This window comes from Theropithecus gelada, chromosome 9 (assembly GCF_003255815.1).
Source record: "Theropithecus gelada isolate Dixy chromosome 9, Tgel_1.0, whole genome shotgun sequence".
Classification (NCBI taxonomy): Eukaryota; Metazoa; Chordata; class Mammalia; order Primates; family Cercopithecidae; genus Theropithecus; species Theropithecus gelada.
In genome coordinates, this window is record NC_037677.1 from 40477494 (window position 1) to 40500118 (window position 22625).

The 22625-nt window shown below is 45.8% G+C and overlaps 3 protein-coding genes across 4 annotated transcripts in view; 2 read left to right on the forward strand and 1 right to left on the reverse strand.

The window, feature by feature from the left end:
- The window catches only part of RASSF4 (Ras association domain family member 4), a 35446-nt gene extending 28812 nt beyond the window's left edge, over window positions 1–6634 (forward strand). The window contains exons 7-11 of the mRNA XM_025397378.1: window positions 1189–1290; window positions 1578–1629; window positions 2852–2973; window positions 3802–3899; window positions 5171–6634. Of these exons, the coding sequence (XP_025253163.1) occupies window positions 1189–1290; window positions 1578–1629; window positions 2852–2973; window positions 3802–3899; window positions 5171–5231 (435 nt within the window). The 3' untranslated portion in view covers window positions 5232–6634. The remainder of the gene's footprint in view (window positions 1–1188; window positions 1291–1577; window positions 1630–2851; window positions 2974–3801; window positions 3900–5170) is intronic.
- Window positions 6635–12586: 5952 nt separating this feature from the next.
- Window positions 12587–13078, reverse strand: C9H10orf25 (chromosome 9 C10orf25 homolog). Its single transcript, XM_025397384.1, is given in 3 exon segments — window positions 12587–12625; window positions 12739–12837; window positions 12839–13078. Coding segments are annotated over 3 exon segments (378 nt in total).
- Window positions 12683–17531, forward strand: ZNF22 (zinc finger protein 22). 2 transcript variants are annotated; one of them, XM_025397379.1, is made up of 2 exons: window positions 12683–13197; window positions 15509–17528. In XM_025397379.1, exon 2 carries the CDS (start codon window positions 15598–15600, stop codon window positions 16270–16272), a length of 675 nt encoding a protein of 224 aa, XP_025253164.1. In that variant the 5' UTR covers window positions 12683–13197; window positions 15509–15597; the 3' UTR covers window positions 16273–17528. The 2 variants fall into 2 exon arrangements, with proteins under 2 accessions (XP_025253164.1, XP_025253165.1); XM_025397380.1 differs by lacking the exon at window positions 12683–13197 and adding an exon at window positions 13407–13504 and having other exon boundaries at window positions 15509–17531.
- The last annotated feature ends 5094 nt before the right edge of the window (window positions 17532–22625 follow it).

Below are 22625 nucleotides of genomic sequence, written 5' to 3' on the forward strand. Positions count from 1 at the left end.
GCAAGGGGAGGTTCACCTGCAGAGAAGTCACATTCGCTGGGAGGCACCAGCACCAAGGGGGTAACATGTAGGTTTTCAGGAATCATGGAATCCTTTGAGTCAGGGCTCTGTCTTTTCTAGATGAGTGACTCTGAACAAGCTGGGTAGCCTCCTAAAGCGTATGATTCCTTTCTAAGAAAAGGGAACTGGTTATAGGTGCCTCAAAGGGTTGTTATGAATGTTAAATCAATGATTGTATGTAAAATCTTGGGTTCAGTACACAGCTAGTGTTTATTGAGGACCGACCTATTTCCTTATGTGTCAGGCAGAGTCCTGGTTGATTTCATATATGGTGTCTCTTAGGCAAAGGCAAGATACCTGCAAAATATAATGTGCCCCCGCCGCCCCCCAGCCAGATTGTGAAGAAGCTCTACGACTGGAGCACAGGGTGCTTGTTAGGCAACCATAGTGTCATACGCACATGGCACGAGAAGAACTACAGATGATATTGCACAGGCCCCAGGAAGCCTTCAGATACTTTTAGATCCATGCTTTCAAACAATGCTTCTCACATTAAACTGCACAGATTGCTTGGCCTTGTGTTCTACAAACGCGAACTCCGATTCAGGTGGTGTGGAGCAGGGTAGGGAAGGGAGCCGAGACTGTATGGATGCAGCTGGGCTAGACCTCACTTGGAGGTGCATGGGTTTTAGAAGTTTGTGCCTGTAGGCAAGCGGTGCAGAGTACAGATTAGAGGGACTGAGACCAGAAGGGAACAAACTGGGAAGCTGATGGGTTGTGACCAGTGCCTCTACTAGGCACCGCTGGGAGAATGAAGAGGAGGGTACAGACTGGGGAACTTTCAACCTTAGAATCAACAGACACCTGGTGACTTGATCAATAGAAAGAGTGAAGGAGAGACTGGTTCCCCCACCCTTGTGAATGACTTCCATGGTCCTGGTTCCTCGGGTCCAGAAAGCTGGCCCTTCTGGGTGTGTAGACATCTTCCTTAGGCCTCTGGAAGGCGTGCACTACTACAGCTTCCCGGAGTGTCCCCCAGGTCTGGGAACAGCTTGTGTGTGCATCAGCGTGAATGGACAGGCACAAGTGTTCCCAGCGTCACCTGCTGCCTGGGTCTGTTCACCATCGTGATGTCAGCCCCTTGTCCCTTCGGGGCCTGCCCTGAACTTCTCTCCCTTCCTGGTACAGACCTCCGTGTTTACTCCGGCCTATGGGTCCGTGACCAATGTGAGGGTCAACAGCACCATGACAACCCTGCAGGTGCTCACCCTGCTGCTGAACAAATTTAGGGTAAGCCTGGCCAGGAGCGGCCTTGCCCCAGGATGCCAGTGATTTGCTGTTCTGTTGGGGGTGGGGTTCTGGGGAAAGTTGCCCGTGGCTCCTGGGCAGAAGGTTTAGCAAGGGTCCCTCTGCTGAGCTTTTGTCTTTCGGTTTTCAAGCAAGAGGGGGTTGGGAGAGGGCAGGTTCCTTGTGGCTTGTCTGTGTGTTACTGGGGGTGTAGTTACTGTCAGGGGATCCTCTCGGTTCTCTCCCATCTCAAAGCACTGTGATCTGACTTCCTGTGACTGCCCGTGTAGGTGGAAGACGGCCCCAGTGAGTTCGCACTCTACATCGTTCATGAGTCTGGGGGTAAGTACCTGCCCCACTTCTGGATCATAAAAGCAAAAGGTCTCTGCCTGTTCAGCAAGCCCCCTCCCCACCAACCACCGACTGTACTCCCTCCCAGACGGGCTCTGGGCTGGCTTGCCTAGTGGGCTGGGGCACACTGTGCTTCCCAGTATGAATATTTCTCCCCCACCCAAAGCCGGGCACACTATGGAAGCCTTAAGAAAAAGAAAACATACTTTTGGCTTCAAATTTAAAGCACATTAAAATGTTCTTGGATTTTCTAGGTCGCTCAGTACATTAAGTTTAATTCTTTCAGGATTCTGAAAGAGAATCCCACCAAGCTGTAGGAAGCCTCCCTCTCCGCCTCTTCCAGTAAATGGATGGGTCCCTAGCTCATTGGGGCTGAGTCAGGAAGGGTAGGGTGTGTGTCACAGTGCATCAGGCCCTGGCTCTCCCATCTCAGCTTTTCTTTCTCCCACCCCCTCAGATCTTGTTTCTCTTCAAGCTGCACCTTTGCGGAATGACACTGTAGGGGAGGAAAAATATCTTTTCCTTCTACCCATTTAGGTTCATTGGCTGAGGCCCTGTATTTAGATTAACAAAAGCCAGATTAAGGAGAAGAACAGACAGAAGTTTGTTAACACTTGCATCATGCATGCCCTTTGGAATATCCAGGGATGAGTGGTTAGAATTTGGGCTTAAATAGCATATTCACAAAAGAGCAGTAAGTTTTTAGGGAAGTGACAGGACAGAGCAGAAGCGCCTGAGTTTCTGGGGAGGCGAAGGGCCGGAGGGTCACTGCATGGGGAGCTGTCGTCCCACGGAAAGGCTTCACCGGGACATGCTGTGCAGGTTCCTCTGGTGCCCTCTCCAGACTGAGGAGGGGCTCAGGTTGTCTCTGGTGATTAACTCCATCCTTCCCTGGAGAGGGGCAGGGGCACACCTTGACAAATTTATGTCCTGCTTTTCGGCAAATAGGGGAGGGCAAAGAGCCTCACTTGCATCTTCTTCTTCTCAATTGCCAGCTGCTCCACTTAATCCTTATGCCAAAGTGGCAGATTTGGGGGCCCTGTTCTGCCTTCCTTCAGCATGAGCAGGGATCTCTCAGGGCAGTGCTATTAGAGAGGTCTGTGTCCTTAGGATTCCCTTCGCCCCTAGACGTGCATTTTCTATCAGTTCTTAATCTGGAACAGAGAGAGGTGACTAATCTGCCGTGATTTTTGTAAACCATCTTCTTTTTCAGAACGGACAAAATTAAAAGACTGCGAGTACCCACTGATTTCCAGAATCCTGCATGGGCCGTGTGAGAAGATCGCCAGGATGTTCCTGATGGAAGCTGACTTGGGCGTGGAAGTCCCCCATGACGTGAGTGGGGGCTGAGGCTAGGGAGGCCTGCTCTAGGGTGAGGGGCTCTTGGGTGATGAGGCCTACCGAGGACTCCTGGCCAGAGCCCTCTCAGGTGATGTCTCCAGGAGCTCCATACCCTCCCGAAGGGCTCCCAGCCCAGCACAGGGAGGCACCAACCCTCCCTCTCCCATCAGTGACCGCCAGCGCCAACAGCTTAGGGAAAAGAAGAATTTGGGTCCTATAAAACCATGGCCCTGTCCTCTTCCTTTCAGGGAAGTAAAGTCTTTTCCTTTATTGGAATGTATTTTGTTGTCATTATGTGAGAGACCTATGCAAAGGGTTTTTAACTAGGCCCTACCTTGCACTTGTGGAAGACAGGGAGCTATTTAAGTCTTACTAATAGCCTGAGTTCTGACTAGACAGTGAGTGCATTTCCAAACTCCTCTGCTTAGAAGACGCTTACAGGCTTTGAACCTCAGGTAGGAGGCCCAGTGACCCCATATCCCTCAGGCTGCTGCAGTTGTTAGAAACAATAGTGCTCCCACCTCCCTACCCCCCAGCCCAGAGGGCGCCCAGTGGGACAAGGCTGCTGTACTGAATGCTCTTCCTAATATTCAGTTTAATATTTCCTCCCAGGGATAACAGTTGCCTTTGAGATAATAATAGGCTCCTGTCCTGGCATCTGTACACAACCCAGCAGTGTGGGGGTGGGGTGGGAAAAGCGGCAGCTCCTTCCATGGATACAAGATGTTGGCTGGATGGGCCACTGTGGAAGCCTTGAGGAAAAAAAAAACATACTTTTGGCTTCGAATTTAAAGCACATTAAAATGTTCTTGGATTTTCTAGGTCGCTCAGTACATTAAGTTTGAAATGCCGGTGCTGGACAGTTTTGTTGAAAAATTAAAAGAAGAGGAAGAAAGAGAAATAATCAAACTGACCATGAAGTAAGCAGCACTGAAACAGCCAGTCATGAGTCCTGAACATCAGGGCAGGTCTGCAAGGCACAGCACCAGTGCCAGCTGGGAGGTCTCTCTCCTCCATGGGCACCGGTGCCCTGGCATGGGAAGGCCTGCTAACCCTGGCTCTCTGGCATCGCCCTCTGGCCCCCTGCTTGGTATTGCCACCACGCTGGGGGTGACAGCTTGCCAAAATGGTGGGACGCAGCCCTGATCACCCATCCAGCCTTGGCATCCTCACCAGCATAGGCATGAGCTGCAGAACACCTGGCAGGAGACTCAGGCAGGAACCCAGGTGGGCGCTGGGTCAAGCTTCTGAGGTCTGCTAGTGATGCAGCTCCAAGGAGCAGGCATGCTGAGGCAGACTTGGCCTGGTCGGGGCCTTTCGTCCTAGTGGGAATTCTGAGCCTTCTCCAAAGTGGCAGATGTTGGAACTCCCAGCCTCAGCTGATGTTTTCAGGTGCAGAGGGCCAGTTCAATGAAAAGGTGAGCAGGTGTCACCTGCCAGCTCCTGGGGACACCACGCCAGGGTCCGGCTGCATGAGGTTAGCCAGGCTGTAGTCCCACTGACGTCTCCCCCTCAGCAAAGTGAACTGTGGTGCAGGACTTGTGGAGGGCACCCCACCCAGGGCTGGCAGGGAGGCAGCTAGGAAGGAAAGGGCAGGAGCTCACTGAGAGGGCCTGGGGTGGGTGGGAAAAGGATGGATATTAGCTTCTGGTTGAATGGCCCACGGAAAGCCACATCCTCCACAGGCTCCTGTCTGTGCAGCCAGACCCCACACAGACAGAGGAGACCAAAGTCAGAGGGAATCTTCCACTCTGCAGTCGGTCCTGACCCTGTAGGATTTGAGAGCTGAAAGGGATCTGGGGGTCAACTAGGGGGTCCACTTAACGTACAGAGTGGACACTGAGGCCCAGCACAAGGAAGGTTGCCGCACAGCTTACGGCATAATCTGGGCTGAAACATGGGCTTCCTGATCTCTGCCCTACTGCCCTGTCCACTCCACTGTGCTGTTGTCGGTATTAGAGTCTTTGCAATAGAAATGACAACACTCCGCTTTGATGCTCTGTGCAGTCCGCAGCCCGGTTTCGCTGCTCCTCATGAGACGCAGGCCACAGCCTTCCCTCTCTCTGGCAGAGGAGAGATGAGGCTGCTGCAGGGATCTCCTGAGCTGGCCATCTGCAGGTCCCTCGCTCTGCTGCCCACCTCCCTGCCCTGTCCAGCCTCAGTGAGTCCTCTTGGCGATGTCTCCCTCCAGGTTCCAAGCCCTGCGTCTGACGATGCTGCAGCGCCTGGAGCAGCTGGTGGAGGCCAAGTAACTGGCCAACACCTGCCTCTTCCAAAGTCCCCAGCAGTGGCAGGTGCACACTGAGCCCTGGTGGCTGGCCCCGGCTGGTCACATTGACTGATGGCCACTGCCTGAGGAATGGAGCGCCTGTGTGTCTACCTGTCTGAAGCCTGAGCACCATGATTCCCACAGCCAGCTCTTGGCTCCAAGATGAGCACCCACAGGAAGCCGACCGAGGCCTGTGGGGCTAGGAACTTGCTGGGTCAGATCTGTGTGGCCAGCCCTGTCTACACCATGCCTTTCCTGCACTGGAGAGCAGTGCTTGCCCAGCCCCTGCGGCTTTAGCTTCATCCGCTTGCTCAGTGCCTGTCCGGGAGACCCTGTGGATCCACAAGCCCCTGTCCTCTTCCTTCATGTGAGATTCTTGTCTGCCCTCATATCATGCTGCCCCGCAGGAACACTGTTGGGAAAAGCAGGGCCTGCCAGCAGGTATGAGATCTAGCCTGCTTTCAGCCGTCACCTCACCACAGCGTCCCCGGCTTCTAAGCCTCCAATGTCACCCTGTGAGTCTGGCACAGCTCAGCCCCAGCACAGAGGTAAGACCAGGAATAAGGCCACAAGTATCTCACTTTCTCTGCAGAAATCAGTCTTTACTTCATCAGAGAGACCTAAAGGGATTCTTCGAAGGAGCTTGCTGCAAGAAACACGGCCGTTCAGTCACATTGACGAGGGTCCACATGGCATTGAGAGGTTGCTGCCCTGTGTGGATGAGAGTCCACGGCTGCCCAGCGGCAGCTCCGGAAGGCAGTGTTCAGCCCCATCACCACTGTCCAGTGGGTGCCTGTGTACCTCTTGCCTTTTCTGGGCTTGTGTTTCTCTCTTCTAGTGGGTGGGGATGACTTTCAATACTTCCCCGGAAGGAAGAATGATAAGGAGAAATGTCTGTTTTGAGGAAAGGGCTTTGAATTCCCTAGGGCCAGATACTGAACAATTTGTGTTTGTGACTGATGGAGAATTTCAGGAATGAATGAGACAGCCTTTGCGAAACTCTGCAACAGTTTACATCAGTCATGTGAAGTATTTGTCTAAAACAGAGCAAACTGAAGACCAAATTAGTCTCCTGTTGAGGTCCATGGAAGGCAGATTTAAAGGGAAGAACCACAAAGGCTTGCAAAGATAGGAGAAGCTCCATCTCTAAAGCATGTAGAAGCTCCTTACAGGTGCCCATCAAGAGCAGAGCTTGGAAGCCACCATGCTGTGCAGAACTGTTTGTCAGGGCAAATGTCACAGCAGGATTTCCCCAACCCAGCTCCATCATCACAGACACAGCTGCAGGGGAGGCCTGTTCACTGTTTTGGCGACTCTGCTCCTTTGGCAGCATAGATCCTTAGGTGCTCAATAAAGGCGTGCTGTATTGAACTGAAGAAGTGAGAACCAAGCTTTCTTTTTTTTTTTTTTTTTTTTCTTTCTCTGCGTCTCCCCTGACTCCCTGCTCTAACTTCTGAAACTCTTATCCTAAACGATGTGTGGCAGAAGAGCCACAACTCGCTGCTCTAGGAGCCGACATGACTCCTTCATTTCTGTGCATGCCCTGAGGACTAGGGTGGTGCCTGAGGAGAAGCTGCCATGGAACATGCAGGCGTCACTGGTGGGAGCCTACAGTGACCTGGATGATGAGCAATAGAGTCACCCTGAGCCACAGAATCTTAGCATCAGGAGGGCCCCAAGAATCTTCCAGGCCAGGGGCTCAGGTGGGATGGAAGCAGGGCCTAGGAGAGGGTACAAAACAAATCAAACAGGAGCTCCCAGGTAACTGCACTCCCAAGCTATTATTTACAACCTCAGGTGTAGGACAGCTCCTGTCCCATTGTTCAGCTGTAACTGAGTGACTGCCTTGTGCCAGGCCTGTGCTCAGCCCTGGAAGCACAAAGATGGAGCCAGTCTGTCCTGTGTCTAGGGGTCTCCTCATCAGGAGAAGGCGGCCAGACACTGGGAGGGTCAGGAGATAGCTGAGCAGTGAGCCGGCAAAGCTTCTGGGAGTGAGGTGAGGCCGAGGCAGAGTTGGCTAAGAAGTGCATGTGGTGTCACAGGTCAAGATGCACCTGCCAGCCAGGAGCAGGCCAGGTCCTGGCACACAGGAAGCCAGTGGAGCAGGAGACCCTCTCTAAGCACCAGCCTGTTTGGTTGGTTGGTTTGCTTTTGCAAGTTATTACAATATTACTTAAGACCTTTTTGGATAAGTGTCACTTTTAAGGTAGGTGTTATCAATCTAATTTCTGAACATTACGGGTCAGAAAAATCACTAGCAAGTGGCTCAGAAAAAGGGAAAAGGTACACTTCTGCAATCAGCTGAAGAGTTCACACCTTTTTTTTTTTTAATCAACATGATATTTGCTGTTCAGAGGCAATCTGAAAAGCTGCAAATTCAGCTCACCTCAACCCCATAATTTCAAAGGTTAGAGGCTGGTCTCTGTGGTTTCCTACTGGTTCCTGTGGGGAGCTCCCGCTTTCTTTCTCCATAGGGCTTAGGGTATTTCTCATATGCCCTGTTGGCGACCTAGTGTCTCAGGTAATAAACATATTCGAAGATAAAGCAAAGATCCCTATGGGAGAGTGTTGTCTCCTAAAATAGGACTATCTTGCCAGCACAGGCCTCAAGAACCAGAGAGAATAATAAACAGCACAGGATGAAATCAGCATGATTGCAAAAGGACTGGACTCAGGAAAAACAAGTTTGTTTGCCCAGAACAAATTACCAGAAAGGATCAAAAACATCTTGTTTTTCCTCGGTGATAACCACATGCTACCTGCTTGGAATGTTTACCAGAAAATGGAATAAGACCTTCCCACTGGCAAAATAGAGCCAGGGTTCACCCAGGATACATCTGGCCCCTTAGTCCCATGGAAACAAGGCCCAAAGCATATCCAGTCTGACCAGACGATTTGTGGAGGAACCAGCAGTGCAAAATGTGTCCCTGGTGTGTAGGACGCAGGTGCCTTGCAGCTGCGGAGGGGCAGCAGGATATCCTTGCCAGGTGCAGTGGTGGGCAGCAGCCCCCTGCCCTCAGTTCCTCAGTGGTGATCAGACAGGAAGCTTGGTCGATCAGAGCCAAGCAACTGAGTATAAAAACAGCCAGATGCATGGGCTATATTTAGGCCCTGAGAGCTGCAATTGTTTGGGGTCAGGCTAGCTGCTCACATGCCCTGCCCGAGACTCATGTTGTGCAGGGTGGGGCCCTGTGCCCTCCTGGTCAACTTTTAACAGAGATGTTTTCTCAGACCTAGGAATGGGAATTCCCAGGATTTTCTTTCCCAGAGAGTCCAAAGGAAACAGAAAGCCAAGTCTCAGGCTTGGTGGAAAGAACCATTGTTCAGGATCCCTGGGCTGAGAGTTCTTGGTGGGAGACGGACCACTCTAATTACTGCACATGAGCCACACCTATAACTGCCTTTCTGGCACTTGAACTGGGGATCCATGTTGCCAAACACAGACCCAAGGCAGCAGTGGTCCCGGCCGAGACAGCGTGTGTGTGTGTGTGTGTGTGTGTGTGTGTGTGTAAGCCAGTGGGGTGCAGGGGACAAAGACACAGGAAAATGAAACTGTCTTGCCAGGACTTTGCTCACCCCAGAAGACTCTTCTTCCTAGAATGAACCCTTCAAATACCACTGGGTTCAGGGGCACACTGGCCCCTGCTGGGTAGTTTCCCAGAGATGCCCCGGCCACTAAGGGATCTGGCCTCTCTTGGGCCAGAATCCCAGAAATATGTGCAGAACGATTCCCAGACTGTGTCCACCCCCTGGCTCCCACGCCCTTGTTCCCTTTCTCCCTTGTGTTTTGTAAATATCATGTGTGACCATTTTCAATAATTTGCATAAAAATTGCCTAGAATTCCATTTGGGAGATACACTGTTATAGAAAGGTTAATAGGCTCTGGAGCCAGACTTTCTGATTTCAAAGTCTGTCTTTGCCACTTATAAATGTGCATGACCTTGGGCGAGTTTCTTGCCTCAATTTTCTCATCTGTGAAATGGGGATTCTGTGTGGAAGAAAACAAACTCAAAGTGCTTTCTTTTTTTTTTTTTTTTTTTTTTTTGAGACGGAGTCTCGCTTTGTCACCCAGGCTAGAGTGCAGTGGCCGGATCTCAGCTCACTGCAAGCTCCGCCTCCCAGGTTCATGCCATTCTCCTGCCTCAGCCTCCCACATAGCTGGGACTACAGGCACCCGCCACCTCGCCCGGCTAGTTTTTTGTATGTTTTAGTAGAGACGGTGTTTCACCGTGTTAGCCAGGATGGTCTCGATCTCCTGACCTCGTGATCCGCCCGTCTCGGCCTCCCAAAGTGCTGGGATTACAGGCTTGAGCCACCGCACCCGGCCTCAAAGTGCTTTCTACTATTCTTTCACTCAGCAGCAATAATCACAAAAGACTTCTGTGATCAAATGGGGCGAGGGGTTCTCCCCACACACCAACCAAATAATAATTTCTGCAGAGACACCAGCTGGGTGTCCTCTAATTCAGTTTTGACACTATCTACTTGAAGATAGCATCACTTCTCATAGGTTGAGGGCTCAGTCCCATAAGGTGATCTCCACCCGTCCCATTAGTTACAAGCCCTGGCCTCTGGAACTTGTGAACTACCCACTTTAAGTTCGGATTCCTATGACCCCCTCCTTGGGTTAATTTGCAAGAGTGTTCACAGAACTCAGCGAAACACATTTCCTGGTTTATTACAAATGATATTCCAAAGGATACAGAAAAAGAAATGCATAGAGTGAGGTATGAAGAAAAGGGTGCAGAGCTTCCATGCCCCTTCCCCTTTGCACCCCCCAACCCCAGGTGTCATCCTCCAGTAACATCCATGTGTTCAAGTATCCAGAAGCTCTCTGAACCCAGTCCTTTTGGGGCTTTTATGGAGACTTCGTAACATAGGCATGATTGATTAATTCATCAGCCATTGGCAATCCACTTCACCTTCAGTTGCCCTTCTCCCCAGATGTTGATAGGGTGGAGCTGAAATTGCCATCCTTTTATTCCTGCCGTGGTGTTTGCAGTGACCAGCCCCATCCTGAAGCTACCCAGGGGCTGCCAGGCATCAGTCAACTCATTAGCATATAAAACGACATCACTTTGGAGATTCTAAGAATTTTAGAAGTTGTATGTCAGGAAATGGGTAGAAGACCAACTATTTATTTCACAATATCACAGGATAATAACAATTCCTATCTCTTAAGGTTGGTGGAGGTACATTAGTCAACTTTAATGCAATAACAACACCAAGAATCTCAGTATTACAAGAGCATTTGTTTCTCTAACGTTATGTGGGACTGTTGTAGCTACGTGTGAGCTTCTGTGGCTCTGCTCCATGTGTCTTATCATCCTGGGTCCTAGACTAAAGGGACAGCCCCTACTTGGCACATGCTATTCTCAAGGCAGAGGGAAAGAGCAGAGTCCTGGCAGAAACACAATGACTCGAAGCTTCTTCTGGGATGTGGTGTACCCCTTGCATCCAGTCACATGCAGTCGGCCAATTGAAATCAGTGGTCAAGTCAACATCAGTGGGATGGGCATGTGGTTCACAAGGAGGCACCGGAGTCACACCACAAAGTGCAGGGACCAAAACCAGAGAAGGTGGAGCAAACTCTCAGGAACAATCATGCCTCAGGAATCTCACATGAGATCCTCAAATGCTGCAAACAGTGTGCGGCACACAATAAGCACTCAGTAAGTGTTAACTATTATTATATTAATAGCTAAGCTGAAGGCATAAAACCCTACCTGCTTTCTCTCCTTGTCTTTTTCCCATTCTCCTTTACCCTCCTCTCCCTCATATCTTTCTCCGACTCTCCCTCCTCTCCATCCTTACTGCCTAGGACTCTGTCCACACTTAGAGACACACACCCCTTTATTTCCTGACTTTTATTTCTCTCTTTTTAAAAAATCCATCCTTGTTTACCCGATGCTTTAGTTGACATACCTCTGGGCCTTCTATGGCTGGCCCAGTTGTTTTCAGGTATAGGAAAAAGGGATAATCCACCTTTATGTAGACAAGAAAAGAGTTAGTTTTAATTAGTAACTACCTTACTAACAAAATGGTTTTTTAAAATTATCTTTTTATTTTAGTGTACATAGAGCAGACACTCCCAACAGGTCACGTTTGCTCCTGACACTTTTCCTAAACCATTTCTACATATCTGGCCATTGCTCTTTACCCCCAAACTCTCCAACCACCAGCATCAACCAACTTATAATAATTTAATAATAAAAGTAACAGCAATGACTGTCATTTCTTCTGTGTTATACATTGTGCTAAGTGCCTTACATTATCTCATTTAATCACTGCAATAGTCCAGATACTCTCTAGATTGTGAGTGGAGCTTCTTTGTCCAGACCTCATTCAGCTTTGTGCTTTGCCATATGCAGAGACAGCTCCCTACAGAGCAGAAAGCCTCAGCTTAAGAGAATGAACCTGTGACTTAGTTTAGCCTCCACCAACAACCCACTGTATTACTTCAGGCAGGTCAGCCTCTCTTGCCTCAGTTTACTGATTTGCAAGACAGATATGATCATCTGTGCTTCATGATAGTATGGTGAAGATGAATAACCAGAAGACAAGATGTAAAAGCACTTTGTAAACAATAAGGCATCTTATAAATTCATTCATTCAACAAATATTTACTGGGCGCCTGTTCCCTGCTGAGCACTGTTATTAGCACTGCAGACACAATAAAGAACTAAAGAGACAGATCATGACAGGCATCGTGTGCCACTGCAAGGCCCCTGACTTTGCTGTAATAAGTTGGGAAGTCTTTGAAGGTTTTGAACAAATGAATGACACGATCTGACTTAGGTTTAAGAGGATTACTCTGGGGCTGTGAATAGACTGTAGGGCAACCAGTCAGGAAGCCAGTATAATAATCCAGAAGGTGGATGAAGGTGGCTTGGTGGTTATAGCAGTGGAAGTGTTGAAAGTGGCTCGATAATGAATATATTTTAAAGATGAAGCCAACAGAATTTGCCGATAAATCACAGGTGAGTTTTGGATGAAAAAAAGAAGCGACAACAATGACATCAAGGTTTTTGGCCTGAGCAACTGGAAAGATGATGGGATCTTCAACCATCCCTGGGAAGAAGACTGTTGCAAGAACAGGTTAGGTAGATATCAGGAATTCATTTTGGGGTATGTTAAGTTTGGGATGTTCATTACACATGCAAACGCGGTGCTCTTGAGTAATCATTTCGATATACAAGTCTAAAGTTCAATAACATTCACGTCCCACGGTCAGACTGGAGTTACCAATGCGGGAGTCTTCAGTATGCAGCAATAGCATTGGAAGCCAAGAGGTGGAGGAGTTCCCCACGGAGTGGGGGAACTCGGAGGTCAGCTGGTCAGATGACTGAGCACGGCCAGGATGGCTGAGGAGGAGCCTGGAAGGAAGAAGAACCAAGAGAGATCATTACTAATGAGCAACAAAAGGGGTGTGTTGAAATCAGACTTTGGAACCATAAAGAACCACTCCAATTCTGGGTCGTCCGCTTACACACGGTGAACGGAGCAAATTTCTTCTCTGAGCCTTGGTTCCTTTCCTGTAAATGGAGTATAACCGCTCCCATCTTACAGGTGCTTTTCGGTGATAATTAAATAAGGTGACTTCGTGAAAAGTACCAGGCTCTCAAAAAGCTCGGTATTTGTAGAAAGTATGCAGTTTCTAGGTTGGAGAAGCCGGAGTTTGTTTTCAAAAGCCTCGACCACACACAAGGGCGGTTACAGCTCTTGAGGTCCTAGGGGGTCACAGGACGCCTTCCGAGTCGGGGCAGGGGGAGGGGAAAACAAAACCACAAGAAAAAACGAACAACGCTTTCGGGTGGGTCCGGGACCATAGAGGGTCGCTCCGCCTCATTCCTAGAGCGACCGCGGCGGCGCCAGAGCGCGGCGAGGCCCTCACTTCCGGCGGCGCGGGAGGCGCCCAGCGAGCCAGGGTGGCGGCTGATCCCGCGCGGTGAGTGGGCCTGCGGCGAGTGCGGCGCGTGGGGCCCGCGTCGGATACTCAGGTCCGCTCGAGAGCGCGCTGGCCGTAACGAGGGCGGCGCGGGCCGGGGCGATGGCGTGGCTGGCGTCTCCGGCCTCCTGGCTGTGCCTGGCCGCCGGGCGGGGGCGGGAGGGCCACGCGGGCTCAGGGTGGGGCCGCGGCCTGCGCGGCGGGCTGGCCGGGTCAATGAGGAGCGGCCGGCGAAGTGCTGGGGACGGTGGAGGCTTGGAGTGAGGGCCCCGGCGAGGCGCGGCCCGCAGCGGGTGGAACCGGTCGGGTGAGCAGCAGCCCCGGCCCCTTCCGTCGCTCGGAGCGTTCGAGGACTAGATAACGTGGAACAAATGCTTAGGCGGCACAAGGCTGCTCTGAGCGGTTTTCAGATTCAGACTCATTGCAACTTCTAACATCCTGATGGTGTTGCCACTTTATCATTACCCTCCCCATTTTACGAGGAAACTGAGGCACATTCCAGTTAGCTGGGTGTGCAGGAACAGCAGCTTCTGTCACTCAGGTTTAACTTGGTGCTTGCTCCTGCTGCGGAGCTGTGCAAAGCACGGGTCGCCGCGCTGGACTGAGCGATGGAAGATGTGGCTGCCACTAAGAATACAGACTCTGGAGTCAAACTGCTAGGATCTGGGAACCCGGCCAGTGCCTTCTAGCATTGTGCCCTCGTTTCCTTAACTTCAAACGGAAATAACTGTATAAAGGTGCCGGGAGAATTAAAGAGCTAGTACAGAATCAAGTTACACAGTGTCTGGCACATACTACCTATTAGTATGATTGCCTCATCCGTAGGTGGATTTGACAGTCTGAGTTTCTGACTACATCTGACTTCCATTGTATTAAATGCATGTGCTTTTAAAAATATGTATAATGACCATTATAGTTATTTAAAAAAAAAAAAACTCAACAACACCAACACCATGTACCAAACTAACACAGTGTCTCCTGTGTGGTAGATGTTCTGTAAATATTTGCTTAAGTTAAGGACTGAGTAGTGCTACCTGTAATCTTGTGTTATATGCAGCTTGCTCTTATGCTAACCATAATTACAGCTGATGTAATTATTAAATATCCAGATAAAGTCCTGGGCCTAAAGTCTCAATTATACAATAAGATGAAAGGAAAGCAAGAAAAATGATGTTTTTGTTTTCATTTATTTGCTTTATATGCTTGTATGCAAAGAAACCCAGAGTAATTGTTTCTGTTTTAAATTCCACATTCTGACAAAAGATAATGAAAAATAGTTCCAATAATTGTATTGCTTTTGAAGTTCTAGATTTTCCCACATTGCCACCTATGTGGGGTTTGTAGGGATTTTTGTTGGTTTGTTTTGGCTGTTATTTTAAATAGCCACAAGTCAGCCTTATAAATAAATAAAATTCTTTCAGATTTTGAATTTTGCAGCATTTGGGTATTCTAAAAATTCCGTCCTACTTTTAACATGTAAACTCATTTTCTCCCCACTCTCCTTTTCTTGTGTCCTACCTACCATACTTTTTTCTACTCAGTTTCATTCAACTATCTGGTAAAAGTTCTTTTGCAGTTTTCCTCTCTCGGAAAACAATACTTTTGTTTTGGGTTTTCAACAGATTGCTTTCTTGGATCATTAGGATCTATAAAAACCAATAATAAAGCGTGTCTTCATAGACTAAGTAAACCTACCACTCCCTATAGAGAAGTTTCAATTTTCAAAGCACTTTATGCTACAGAATTAGAGCTAAGCTGTCATCTAGAGCTATGGAAATCAAATGCTAAATACAGATAAATAGGAGTATATCATAAAGTAGTATAATGTGTCATTTCTTATTCATTTGGGTACTGTAGGCAGTTACTAGTGAGTAGAAGTTTAACACGGAACTAAATATTAAAACATAGTGATACTCTATTACACAAATTTTGATTGTCTTTTGGAGTCATTCCATTCCCATTAAGATTTACCATATCTCCACTTTTTAGTCCTTCAAAATTATGTACTCATTTGGTAATGCCTAGAAAATTTATATTTCACCTCATCACTTTGTTTTTATCCTGTCCCAATAGAAACTCCAGTGCTAAACTCAGTCAAAATTTGGTGATATTTGTTAAGGTTAAACTCTGGAATTGTTAGAATTACTTTGCAAGTATTTCCCCCCATATTATCTTTGTTTGCATTTATACTTTTTAAATTTAAACATGAATGCAATTTTGGTGGTTTGAAGAGATATTAAAATTGAATAATTAACAGATACCTATATTTTTTTCTGATCATCTATACTTTTTTTTTTCCTTCTACACACAGAAAATTCTGAGCTGTGCACCGCTAGGAAATGAAACAGTAGTTCAGAAGAAGCCTGTAAACTCTCTTACAAATACATTTGGTTATTCACCATGAGGTTAGCAAAGCCTAAAGCGGGTATTTCTCGGAGCTCAAGCCAAGGAAAGGCCTATGAGAACAAGCGCAAAACAGGCCGGCCGCGGCAGAAGTGGGGCATGACTATTCGATTTGACTCAAGCTTGAGTAGACTCAGAAGAAGCTTGGATGACAAACCCTATAAATGTACTGAATGTGAAAAGAGTTTCAGTCAGAGTTCAACTCTTTTTCAACACCAGAAGATCCATACTGGAAAGAAATCCCATAAATGTGCTGATTGTGGGAAAAGTTTCTTTCAGAGTTCTAATCTCATTCAGCATCGACGGATCCATACTGGGGAAAAGCCCTACAAATGTGATGAGTGTGGAGAAAGCTTTAAACAGAGCTCAAATCTCATTCAGCACCAGAGAATTCATACTGGAGAAAAACCCTATCAGTGTGATGAGTGTGGCCGGTGTTTCAGCCAGAGCTCCCACCTTATTCAACATCAGAGAACCCACACCGGGGAGAAACCCTACCAGTGCAGTGAATGTGGCAAATGTTTCAGTCAGAGCTCTCATCTGAGGCAGCACATGAAGGTGCATAAAGAAGAGAAGCCTCGTAAAACTCGGGGCAAAAATATCAGGGTGAAGACTCACTTACCCTCTTGGAAAGCTGGTACAGGAAGGAAGTCTGTGGCTGGTCTCCGTTAAGTGTAGGGCTTTTTGACAGCTTTTTGAGCCCCCTTGAGAAAAAATAAAAAGTAAAAAATGAATCTTTTTTAGAAATAGAGATGCTTTATAGTAGATCACTTAAATACTGGATCTTTTGCTAGTGTGAAAACATTGGGAATTTAATGACATTGAGCTGAAAGAAATTACATGAGTCCAGCTACCCTCATTTCTTTTTTATGTGACATGGAGCACAAAGAACTGAAAATACGTTTTGAGGGAGCATGACATTGTTGACCTAATTTGAAATTACTTCCGTTTTCAAACACTATCATGATTTGCAGATACATTTTGAGAAAAACCATCATGTTTTGAGGATACATTTGTGAAAGTGCAGGCATGCCAATGATTACTCAGTTTTAGGACTGTGGAAGAAAAAATTAAAAGGGAGAAGAAATTAATTCCACTACTTTTGAAGTTCTGCAACAGACGAGATTTTGTTTGTAAAGTTTTGTAGTATATTAACCATTGGTTTATGACTCTAGATTCAACATATTAAAATGTATTCAAGCTCACAGATTTTTAATCAGTAAGGCCCATCTATATTAGTTCTTTTATTTCTTCTCCTTGTTGACAGCTGTTAATTAAAGGAGTAAGGATTTCCCTGTTTGTTTGTGTTTTAACCAAATTCTTAGAGATGCTATAGAATCTAAATGAGAACTGAATTGAACCTTAAGTCTCCTATTCCTACTAATAGAGTTCTTTGTGATGGTAACTGCTGTGTCATTTGTTTTCCACAAGTTGGGATGGATTCATGTCGATCCATTCCCATGTCCTTGACCTCTTCTGGCATTCTTTTGTGCTCTGACAAACTGAGCCAGCCTTTTAGATCTACATGAATAAACGAACTATTTTACCAAGAAAAATCTCAGCTTGCTTTCTGCTAATTAAAAACCTACAATTTACACACCTCCCTGCCTTCAAGACTGTGAGCTTTAGATAGCCCTGCTTAAATGTTTGTCAACAACAAGAGTCATGTAATGTGTCAGTGCATTGTAGCTCCTTTGAAATTTAACTCTTTCTATGTTACATGAATTGTTTTAAGGAGTCCGGCAAACATGTTTATTCACTTCCATGAGAATGGTGCCAAGTGTCAGACTCTGATGAGCCCTCAGCTCAGGTTTTAATTTCTATTGAATGCTAACATTCTTCTGATTTTTTGGTATCTTTTATATCGGTTTCTGCTGTATTAATGACAATTATTCATGAAAATAAAAAATGAAATATTTTGTATACTACTACCTTCTGTTTATTTTTCTCCTGGGGAATTGCTTTAATTATTTAGACACTAGATCTAAAATCACAGCTTTTGGATGGATCACTTGCTTTGCCTGTTTTTGATTTCCTCACACTTGAACTTTGCCTTCCTCCTGGCCTTGCATTTGAGCATAGGGCCATAGAAGTTGGCCTTGTTATGGCCTTGTTGACAAGTGCCATTCCGCAGAATATTCACAAGGTGTTTTGTAAGCATGAGATGATCACAGTTTTTTACGAAAGAAGTGATCTTTGGCCGCCCTGTTACATCCAAGTCACTCCTTGGCAGGACTGTGGCTATGGGGCCTTTTTGAGGATTTATCAATGCTCTTCACATTAGTGTTGTGTCTGGAATAGCTTCAGGCCAGGGCCAACACTTCTTTCCTAAATTTCAGGAATTTGCCCATTCTGACAGCAAACAGGGCTGTGCACAGTAGTGATGTTAAAAATAATTTAACAAGCAGTATGCCCTTCAGGACAGCAGAAGAATTGTCACAGACTAAGGTCCCTTGTGTGCTTTGAGCATGGGGATGCATTACTCTGTTCCTCCACTGTGTTGGGGAACATGTGGAGAGGAGCACAGATAAGGGGTATTTTTGGTTAATAGAGCTCTGGACCAGTGGAAGATAGATGGAGCCAGTCTTGATCTAGAGCTGTCCCAGGGTTTTCAGAGTGTAGTGACTATATGGGATTTGGGATTATCTTCCTTGGGTAGAAGGTATATTGTGTGTGGAAGGAGGAAAGAAGGATATTTGGTGAGATCCAAATGTTGGCCCCATGTTTCCTGGAACCCTTACAGTGCTGTGAGAAACGACACTAGGTCAGGCCATTTGAGTTAGTGATGTTTTTAAAAGCTGTTGTGTGATTCTCTGTGCTCATATTTCCCAGGCCAAAGTGGAGCTGACATTTAGGTAGTTCCTGAGCCTCTTGCCAACCTGCTTTGGGTATCACATGAGTGAGAAATAAACTGTTGAGATAGGCCACAGATTTCAGTGTAGATTTGGTACCCGTCCTGATGGATGCACCCATCCTGCTGTTTTTGTGCATCTCTGGACCCAATCATCCGTCTTAAAAGTTCTATCCTTTCAGTGGCCTGATGAGAAAAAACAGCTTTTTGAGGTTCATAGTTGAGAAACACTGCCTCGCCTCCCCTACATTCTCTTTCTGTTTCTAGCCGATACCCTGTAATACTTCCTTTTTTTTTTTTTTTTTTGCCTGGGGACCCTTCTCTTTGTTCCTTACTGAGACTTAAAGGCAGCATTAAAACTTGTTTGTGTGTTTTATTTGTATCCCATGACTGTGGCCTGAGGTGAAAGTCCCCACACATAGAGTTGCCGGAATGTCCTGTGATGTCAGCCCTGGAAGTTGAAAATTTGTCCTGAGACTAATATGCTGTCTTCAAACATGGGAGAAAGGGGTGACTGTCCCTCCACCATGCACAGTCTGAGTGTGGCAGGACCCATGAGAGGATGCTGAGTGGGTGCCAGGAGGACTCACCTCCAAGAGCAAGAGCCTCCGGTCCCTGTTCCACATTGATTTCAAACAGACCAACCAGCTTGGACAATTGAAATTCTTAATTGCAGTCATGATGAACTGAAGACCAGAGGACCTTCCTCCAATTTCCCGGTCCACATGAAGTGCTAGATTGTAACGTAACCCTAGATATGTTGAGGGAACTCCAAAATAGGATTTCTCACCACACTGGTAAAATAGGGGGACTATTTTAATCTCATTTAGCGATAAGTATGATGGCTGTTTCCTAAATTCAGAGTTCTGTAGTAAACTGATAACTAACAGATTCTTTTCTGTCATTTTTCAAATAAAGCATTGTGACATCTGGTAAAAGAATTACTTTTGTTTTTCTTGTTTTATTGTTCAGAAGAAGTGCAAAATAATCCAGACCAGTTTAAAATTGATAAATTTTACTGCTGAGTGATGGACAGAGACAAAAATGACAGAAACATTATTCATAGCTGCATTCCTTACAGTAAAGCCAAGCACAAATAGCTGTATTGCTTAGAATCATTGCATTTAAATATAGCAAGATCAAATCTTTCATAGTCTTTATGGATGATATTTTTTTCCTTTGATCCACATGGTTGGTAATGTGTCAGAATAGATTCAGCAATTTTGTCCTACTAAGTAATGGCATTTTATAATTCTAGTGTTATAATATCTGACAGTATTTTACTTAGAACTTTTACATCAATATACATCAACTGACTTAGTTGCAAGTTTCTTTTTGTATGTTATCTTTGTCATAAATGTCAATTACATCGTAGAGCATTTCAGGAACTGTGTCGAGTTCATAATACCAGGTTACAAATGTGTTACACTATATCCCAATTTGTCAAGAGACCTCTCAGGCACAGATTTTTGAATTCAGGAATTCAGGATGGGTATGCCAATTTAAATGAAGCTTCTGAGATGAATAACCTTAAATCCCAGAGAGACCCTGGTTATATCTTTATGTTCAGGGCAATCTAAATGGGTCCCCTAGGATACAAGAAGCCTGTCTATTCAGTGGGATTAAAAGGCTAAATATCGGAATTTAGGCAGGTAAGTCAAAGAGGGGACACTATGATGATTCGGGGGCAAACAGTCATGAAGAGAAGCTCAGGTTCAGTGAGAAAACTGAAGCCATTCTGTGTATTCCACATAGTTTAATATAGCTAGTTAGACTTTCTGTTATGTCCATGTTTCTTCTTTGCCTGATAAGTTCACCAATTCGGTTTAACCCAGCACCTGCATTCCATTTTCTCTATTAGAGTAATTGGTCTGGTTTCTCTTTTTCTAGCTAGACTTTGGCTGAAAGGACAATAATAAGAGAAATAAAACTACAAGGAGCTACTATTTCTTATGTATCAGAATGACCAATAGTGTAAAACCTACTCCGTTGGTGAGGCTGTGGAGAGCTAGCCAAACTCAGACATTGATGGTGGGATACAAAATGTTACAACCCATACTGAGGAGGGATTTGGCAATATCTAGCAGAAGCATATATGCATTTACTCTCTGATCTAGAAATTATGTTTCCAGAGATTGTTTCCAAAGATACAGTACCAACAATATAAAACAATGTATACACTTGGCTGCACATTTTTATAGAAAAGACTCATTTCTCAGGCATCTGGTTCCAATGGAGTGTCATATATTTGTTCGATAATGGGCTTTTTATGATGCTCTCATGACCTTTGCTTGTGTTGTAGTTGTACCATACGTCATTTTCAGAGGTCAGCTTGCCTCGTTTTGTACAGGACCCAGAGTGTAGTTTAATAAGTGCTCTCGAGGAGATTAAGTGTCACTGCTGATGCAAACCAGCAAATTAAATTCCCAGGCTCAGCTGGAAATACTTCAGCCCAGTGAGGGCGCTGGGTAAGAGGAAATAGCCACATCAAGACTTCATTGTTAGAAAACAGACTTTTTCTATTTGACGTTACATAAACTGTCACTAGATGGCAGCAAAGGAGAGATCATGGAAAACAGCCCGTCCTGTAGTTTCTCCACATTCAACTTGTACAGGTTGAGTGTCCCTTATCCGAAACGCTGGCGACCGGAAGTGTATCAGAATTCAGATTTTTTTTTTTTAATCATTATTTGGGAATATTTGTATATACATGATGAGATATTTTGGGGATGGGACTCAAGTCTAAACACAAAGTTCATGTGTTTATTATACCCCTTGTATACATAGCCTGAAGGTAATATTTTTAATAATTCTGCACATGAAACAAAGTTTTCACTGTGACCTATCACATGAGGTCAGGTGAGGAATTTTCCACTTGTGGCGTCACATTGACATTCAAAAAGTTTCAAATACTAGATTTTCGTATTTAGGGATGCTCAATCTGTGTTTTCCTTTGAAAATACCATGCTCAAAATGTAGAGACTACTCTTTACAATCAACTAGGGTTCAGCTAAATGTCTGAAAATACAAGCATAATTTAAAAAGTTGAGCACATTTTAGTCAAATTACCTGAATGCCATTTCTATTTCCACTGTAACTTAGATGTTTAATAACTTACAAGACACAGGAGGATAGGCAAGTCCTTTTCTTATCCTGGTAGAAAAAGAAACTATCCAAAATGTTTGCTAAACAAATAATAGCTACTTTCTCAGTTTCTCTCTTTTGCTCTTTTCTACAGCCAGCTCCATGAAAGATTTGTCTACATTTATCTTCCCTGTTTCCTTACCTGGCAGTCTCCCCTTAGTCTATTTCCATCAAGCTTTCATCCATCACTCTGCTCAAAAGCACTCTCTCCAAGGAGTCTCCATGAAAATCTGTGTAGAACAGTGGCCCAGACTTTGACACGATGGCTAGAATGCAAAGCCAGACCCTTCGGGAATGAAATGCAGCTGTAGAGACTGATGCAGGAGCTGCAGAGTTGGGAGAACAGTTTACTTTTCATAGATAAGAAGCTGTTTGAACTTCTTATCATGTGCAGACATTCTATTTACAGTTGAAATGTAAATTAAAAGTGAATTACATTCCAGTAGCAAAACAGAGATTGGGAACAGCCTAGGGAAACAGGAAAGTGGGTCCCAGAACAACACTTAGGTCCTTTCTCGCCTTTGCCTGGTAGATGAGAAGTCACCACTGAGAAGCCAGTTGTGAGCACTGAATTCATAAAGTGACCATCTCATCTAGAACTTACTCTAATCCTTCTCCTGGTGCTTTTCTTCTCCCCTCTTCCAAAAGGCTGAGCTGTACCACAGAGCCTACACATGTGAACCTCTTGGTGGTTAGCAGTTGAGTGCATCTGGGGTGGGATGTAGAATCTGAAAGGCAGTGTGATGTAAGAGAAAAGTCTCTGACCTGGAGTCATTAGTCCTGAGTTCTAGATCCAGTTCTGCTATGGAAAATCTATGTGCCTTTAGGCAAGTCATTTTTTTCTCTCTGGTCTTAAGACCAGATGAAGCCAAAGTTGGCAAGTAAACTTGTTTCAGTTATGATCCTATGGCTTCAAGGTGCTAAAACCAACAGTCATTAACCAAAGCAAAATAAAGAGAAGTAAAGAAAGATGACTGAAGAAAGAGTTGAACCAACGGGACTTAGGAAGGGTAGCTAGGGCAGCCTCAGG